At 36.2% G+C, this 6,527-nt stretch overlaps 1 protein-coding gene across 1 annotated transcript; it reads right to left on the bottom strand.

Annotated features, from left to right (window-relative positions):
- Nucleotides 1–851: 851 nt before the first annotated feature.
- Nucleotides 852–2,871, bottom strand: LOC126593847 (macrodontain-1-like). The gene is made up of 2 exons (XM_050259989.1): nucleotides 2,189–2,871; nucleotides 852–1,603 (listed from the first exon to the last, which is right to left on the bottom strand). Exons 1-2 carry the CDS (start codon nucleotides 2,607–2,609, stop codon nucleotides 1,008–1,010), a joined length of 1,017 nt encoding a protein of 338 aa, XP_050115946.1. The 5' UTR covers nucleotides 2,610–2,871; the 3' UTR covers nucleotides 852–1,007.
- Between the last annotated feature and the right edge of the window lie 3,656 nt (nucleotides 2,872–6,527).

The raw sequence follows: 6,527 nt of genomic DNA, 5'->3' as shown, positions 1-6,527 counted from the left end.
AAATTATTTAAATATTTTTGTAAAAACATGTGGATCGCACCCTGTCGAAGTAGAGGTAGAAGATGCCGCCGGCAAGGGCGAAGTAGAGGGAATGTTCAGAGGGTAAAGTCAAGATCTTGGTGCTAGTGGGGAGGGATTTGAGGTTTTGGATTGGGGAAGATGGATGAGAGTGATGGGTTTATAGGGGGTGGGTTTAGCAGCAGGGATTTGGTGGAAGAGGAGGAGGGGGAGGAGATCCATGAGGGGGACATTGGAACGGATCAGAAAAAAGAGGGAGAAAGAGGAGAAATTTTTAATTGTGACGGGAACACAAGTGGTACACCATGTGTTTTAATAGGAATAGCGAATTTTATTTTTTACGCTATTAAATTTTTAGCACACATATCCTACCATTTGTATAGTGACACGTGATGTACCATCCCGTGTACCCGTCACATTGAAAAATCCCTCGAGAAAGAGAGAATTATAGTGTGGGTCCCACATTTTTTATAATAATATTTAAATATTTTATCTTTAATTTGTTACTATTTAATTAATATTTTTATCCAATTGGGCAAGAGAGTGGGTTCCACTCCAAGCTAAGTTAGCATTTAACAGAAAAATTAATAGACAAACTGACGGAGGTCTGACATTGCAACAAATTCGTAAGATGAGATATGACATTGTAATTTTTAAAACATAAGGTATGAGATTGTGGTTCAACCTATAATTAAGGTAGTTTTGTGTAATTTACCATTTTTAAAAATAAGTTGGGTGAAGATATTTAAGTAGATAAATTTTTTGGGTGGCAATAAACCGGCAACTTATGCATAATAGTCTTCTATGCATGTTAGTTGTAATGGCTTTGCATATTACAAAATAACCATGTAATTAATAAACTAACAGATCTTTAACAAAAGTCATCCAAAAATCCAAACTAACAGATATTTAACCACATATATATGCTTGAACATAGTCTCCTAATGTGTATATATATACTCATATAATGATTAATATTCTATAATTTTTCAATCAATCACTGGATAGGTGGCATCCATGGTAATGCCACAGTGTCCATTCGGGCTACCATCTTTAAGAAGTTTCATGTAGTCTCCCTCTCCCCATTCCTTGCCCCAGGAATTCTTGATTTTCCAGTATTCGGTGCCAGACTCGTCCCTCCCGATACCAACTATGGTGACACTGTGTGTCAAATTAGTACCACATTCATCTCTAAAAATCCCGCCTTTGTAATATGCAAAAGCTGCGCTTCCGGCATCAATTCCGACAGTCACTGGCTGTTGACACACAGCCCTTGTCAGGGCCTGCTCGTCCTTCGGGTACACACTGTGACTGCGATTAATCCAGGTGACAATGGGTAGACTTTCAAATATCTCTGGGTTGCATTTGCCGGTCTTTGCCTTGTAGGGATAACTGGCCTCACTTACGATCCCTCTCTTGGAGACATAGTCATATGCGTGAACCTCGAGGCCATCCTTGCAGCCATAACTAACCTCGTCACAGTCCACAAGCTGCTGAGGAGACAGCGGCACCACCTTGTCCTTCCCCCTTTTTATTCCGAAAATTCCTTCTATTCCGGTTACTGCGGCAAACGCCCAACAACTTCCTGCAATCAACAAACGAAATTTAATTTCAGCATTTAAATAAGGAAACTTTAATGAAAAACTCTTGGTACTGTTTACTTTTACGAAAAATCATATTTTTACACTAAAAAGTCAATTTTGGTACTATTCACTTTATCCTTTATTTTGTCTTTATCGTTAAAATTCAAAATTTTAAAGTCATTTTCATTAGTTTTCCTTTTAAATAATGATCACAAAATTATTGAAATTTTTTAGATCGTCAGGCCGGAAGGTCTCATTCCAACGACACTGATACTGTCCCTAACTTTTCCCCCACCGATGTGGGACTGCCAACAAAAATTGACTTCAAATCTTCGGTATATCTATTTAACACACACTTAACCCCAACTTTAACACTGTTATTCTGCTGCTAAATCACAGAAATATATGCCGAAAGATGAGAATTTCTTCAGTGATCGATAACATGATAGTTTAATTTGGTTTCTTCAGTTTCTTAATTTCTTTTGTTCCATTCCAAATTCGGTCAAGCATAAATTCAAAACTGAAGTAAATACGTTGAAAAAAAAAATCGGCACAATATCATGCTAAATATGGTTATGTATACGTACCACATTTTTTCTGATTCCTTACTGGAGTTACTACTCCGTACTCGACCCAATCCACGCTGCTGCATGTACTGTTGTTGATTTTTTCGACAGCAACAGCATTGTCTGAGATTGTCATGCTAGTGGCCGAATCAGACTGCAATAGTCTACAGCAGTACCCGTTGATGATCTCTTCAGTAGTCAAGTCGGCAAAATGATTGAGGCCGACGGTAAAACCTTTCCCATTCTTGTTAAATTTCTCCACAAATTCAAAGTTGGCTTTGAATATTGTGAGTCGCAGCTCTCGTTCTTGAGTGCTGGAGTAGATGCGGCCGTGCACCGCAGTCCACTCTTCAAATGCTTGAAAAGCACTTGAATCAGACATCAGTATTGCTACAAACAGTAGTGTAGCAAAAAAGGTTTCTCTCCAATTATTAAAACTCATTCTCAGGAGATAGACAGAGGAGAGAATATTTGCCGCTTAACAGCAAGGCCCTATCAAGCGCACGCCAAGAAAAATGGAAAGATTCACGGGGCGTTTGACGGATTAACCACCGCAAAGAAGTGGTGGGTGTGGGAGAGGTGGGGGAAGACACCGAGAATATCAAGAAAAAAAAAGTCGGGAGGGAGATAGACCTGATAATACAGGGAGGAGCCGCTGAAGGAGAGAGAGTTCTTGTTTTTCCAGTTTTTAATATGTTTATGTTTTATGAGGGTAAACTAGAGAGTTTATATAGGTAACAAAATACTAAAGTTGTGTTTAGAAATAGAAGAGCTGGGTCCGAATAAATTTTCTCAAAAGGTTTCTCTGATATTTTAAACTTCTGTCCAAACCCGACCCGTGTAGAATATATACAGACTCCAATTTTTATATAAATAACTTATACTCTATATGTTATTCAAGAAGATGAAAGTGTGGCTCACTTTTTTTTTTAATTAAAAAAAATTGTTATTAGCAATCTAAGAATCTAATTGTCCACTTTAAATTTTCTATATTTAGAAAGAAAAAAAAATCTTTTAAGAAATGCACAACTAAAATTTTGAAGTATCAATAATAGTTCCCTAAATAAAATGTTTTGTAAACTTGATATATTAGAAAACAATTTTTGATAACTGAATTTGCTAGCATTGTTCTATATCTCAATTTGTGGACTTGAAGTAAATATCTCAATTTTAATTTTGTAATGGGGTGGGGTAGGGAATTAGATCTGTTAAGTGCATAATTCCACTTGTTTTGTCCGAAAAAATTGCATTTTTCTTGTGACATGTTGGATTTAAATGAAAGCATTTACACGATTTTTGTTTCTTTATGGTTAGGCAAAGGAGATGACTAATTTGCATTATATTTATATGATTTTGTTGAGTCAAATGGAACTATTGTCATAATTCGTATTTTGAATGCAAGGATGTCTTTATCTTTTGTTTAAGAGAATGGCATTGTATAATTGACTTGCACAAAGAGAGGACTATTTAACATTTTGTGAGGCTCCATTATTATAAAGGAAAACTAATGAAAATGGCTTGAAAACTTTGAGTTTTAATGATAAAGACAAAATAAAGGGTAAAATGAATAGTACCAGGATTGACTTTTTAGTCTAAAAATATGGTTTTTCGTTAAAGTGAACAGTACCGGGTGCTTTTCGTTAAAGTTCCCTTATTATAAAGCTAAACTCACTCTCACTTAAATCATATCAGGTTTTCTATTTTGACAAGGAACAGTTTTCCTGTTACTTTGCAAGATTGAAACGAGGTTTGACAAGTCAACTAAATGTGGAACACATGCCTTGCTAATGATTTATTCAATGGCACAAATTTGGTGGATGTCCATTTTGGAGATGTGATTTTCATTCAAATGTGTTTTACTTGATTGAATTACAACTTGTTTTCTTGGTTGCCACTTTTTGCATTGTGATCACACGTTCTTGTTTTCTTTTATTTTTTTACCTTTATCAACCCTCAAAACCTTCATTATTTATCAATCTTTGTTAAATTTCACTACGTTGCAATTGGATTTAAGTTAGTTGATTAGAATTAGATTAATTTTGTGGGACGATTAAGTGCTTTCTATACTATCAAACGATTCGTACGCTTGCGAGCTTTGGGGCCACATCGTCTTGCATTGTGCACCTAGAAATAACGGCTAATCCATTTGAGTTGAAGCTGTCTTTCATCCAAATGTTGCCATCATTTTATGGTCTTACTACTGAAGATCCAAATTTACATATTAGCGACTTTGTCAAGATATGTGAAACTTTGAAGATCCATGGGGCAACTAATGATGCTATCAGATTGCGGTTGTTTCCGTTTTCACTCAAGAACAAGGGATAGTATTGGTTTAACACTTTACCTGCTAATTCTATAACAACTTGGGATGAGTTGGCAAATCAATTCCTTCAAAGACTTCTAAGTTGCGGAATGAAATCATGACTTTTGCCCAATTTGATTATGAAGCTTTTTACGACAGTTGGGAAAGGTTCAGAGATTTATGGATGAAGTGTCCTCATCATGGCTTACTGGAATGGTTGCAGCTACAATCATTTTATCAAGGATTTACTCCCAAGAACAAGAGAATGATTCATGCCGCTAGTGGAGAAGCTCTAATGACAAAGACAGTTGTCGAGGCATCCGCACTTTTCAAGACATTAATTACTCATTCTCAACAGTGGGGAGTGGAAATAAGACCATCCAAACGTGCTGGAGTGCACGAGATCGACGCCATGTCTACTATGGCTGCACAAATTTCTAACTTCAATAAAAAGTTTGAAAATTTGATGACCGTTAAATCTGTGAAGTCTTTTGATGTGGTTTGTGAAATATGTGCAGGTATACATGCAAGTACTGAGTGCCCGAACAATGGTTCCTTTCCGAAGTATATGCAAGAGCAAGCAAATCAAGTGAACGATTTTTCTTGTTAGCAAAATAACCCATATTCGAACACTTACAATCCAGGTTAGCGTTTTCATCCAAATCTTCAATGGAATAACAATCCAAATGTTATGAATCCTCCAACTAGGCCACCTCCTATGAATTTCCATCCATAAGAAAAGAAGAGACTAGTGGAAGACTTGATAGCTCAACTTGCTACAAACACAAATAATTTCATTCAAGCAACTCAGACGACGCTCCAAAATCAACAAGCTTCCATTGGCAAGCTGGAAGTTCAAGTTGGTCAGATTGCTAGTGCTTTGAATGAAAGAGAAATCCAGAAATTTCCAAGTTAGCCGGAAGTGAATCCAAATAACTAAGAGCACATTAAGGCTATCACATTAAGGAGTGGCAAGATCATAGAAACCGAGGGTGGAAAGGAAGAAAAGAAGCCCGAAGAACCTAAGAATGATTCACTCACATTGCCAGATGAGAAGCTAGCACAAGAAAAGAATTATTCGTCACCTATTCTATATCCTCAGCGTTTGCAAAGGGCTAAGAAAGACAAGAACTTTTCTTAAATTTTAGATTTATTTAAAAAGGTACATATTATCATTCATTTGCTTGATGCAATGAAACAAATTCCGAGTTATGCAAAATTCTTGAATGACATATGCACCAATAAGAAAAGGTTTGTGGAACACGAAAAAGTGATGTTGTCAGAAGAGTGTAGTGCTGTTTTGCAGAAAAAGTTGCCCCCGAAGTTAAAAGATCCAGGGAGTTTTACTATTCCTTGTACAATTGGTAAATTTTCCTTTGAAAAAGCTTTGTTTGATTTAGGAGCTAATGTTAATTTAATGCCATTTACTAACTTTAAACAGCTTGGTCTCGGAGAGATGAAGTCAACTTCGGTATCTTTACAACTCGTTGATCGTTCGGTTACATATCCAAGAGGAATCATGGAAAATGTTCTAGTTCGAGCCGATCAATTCATTCTACCGGCTGATTTCTTGGTACTTGACATGGTGGAGGATCGAGAAATTCCTATCATATTGGGCCATCCATATATGGCTACCGCTGGAACTCTTATCAACGTAATAGTCTAGATGTCATAGATATTACATGAGTTAGGGAAATTTGACTATCAATGAGATTGAGTACTTGTTAATAATTTGTTGCAGGAAATAAGTAGGTTTGGTTATGGTGAGTCAGATGCTCTAGTGTTTTATTCGATTGAATTACAACTTGTTTTCTTGGCTGCCACTTTTTGCATTGTGATCACACGTTCTTGTTTTCTTTTGTTTTTTTACTTTTAGTAACAACTCTCAAAACCTTCATTATTTATCATCTTTGTTAAATTTGACTACGTTGCAATTGGATTTAAGTTAGTTGTTTAGAATTAGATTAATTTCTGTGGGACGATATTAAGTGCTTGCTTTCTATACTATCGAACGATTCGTATGCTTGCAAGTATAAAATTTAGAACTAAGTTGGACTA

Source organism: Malus sylvestris, chromosome 12, assembly GCF_916048215.2.
Source record: "Malus sylvestris chromosome 12, drMalSylv7.2, whole genome shotgun sequence".
In the NCBI taxonomy this organism is placed as follows: domain Eukaryota; kingdom Viridiplantae; phylum Streptophyta; class Magnoliopsida; order Rosales; family Rosaceae; genus Malus; species Malus sylvestris.
The sequence above is the reverse complement of the archived record's forward strand: the minus strand, read 5'-3'. Positions and strand labels throughout refer to the sequence as shown.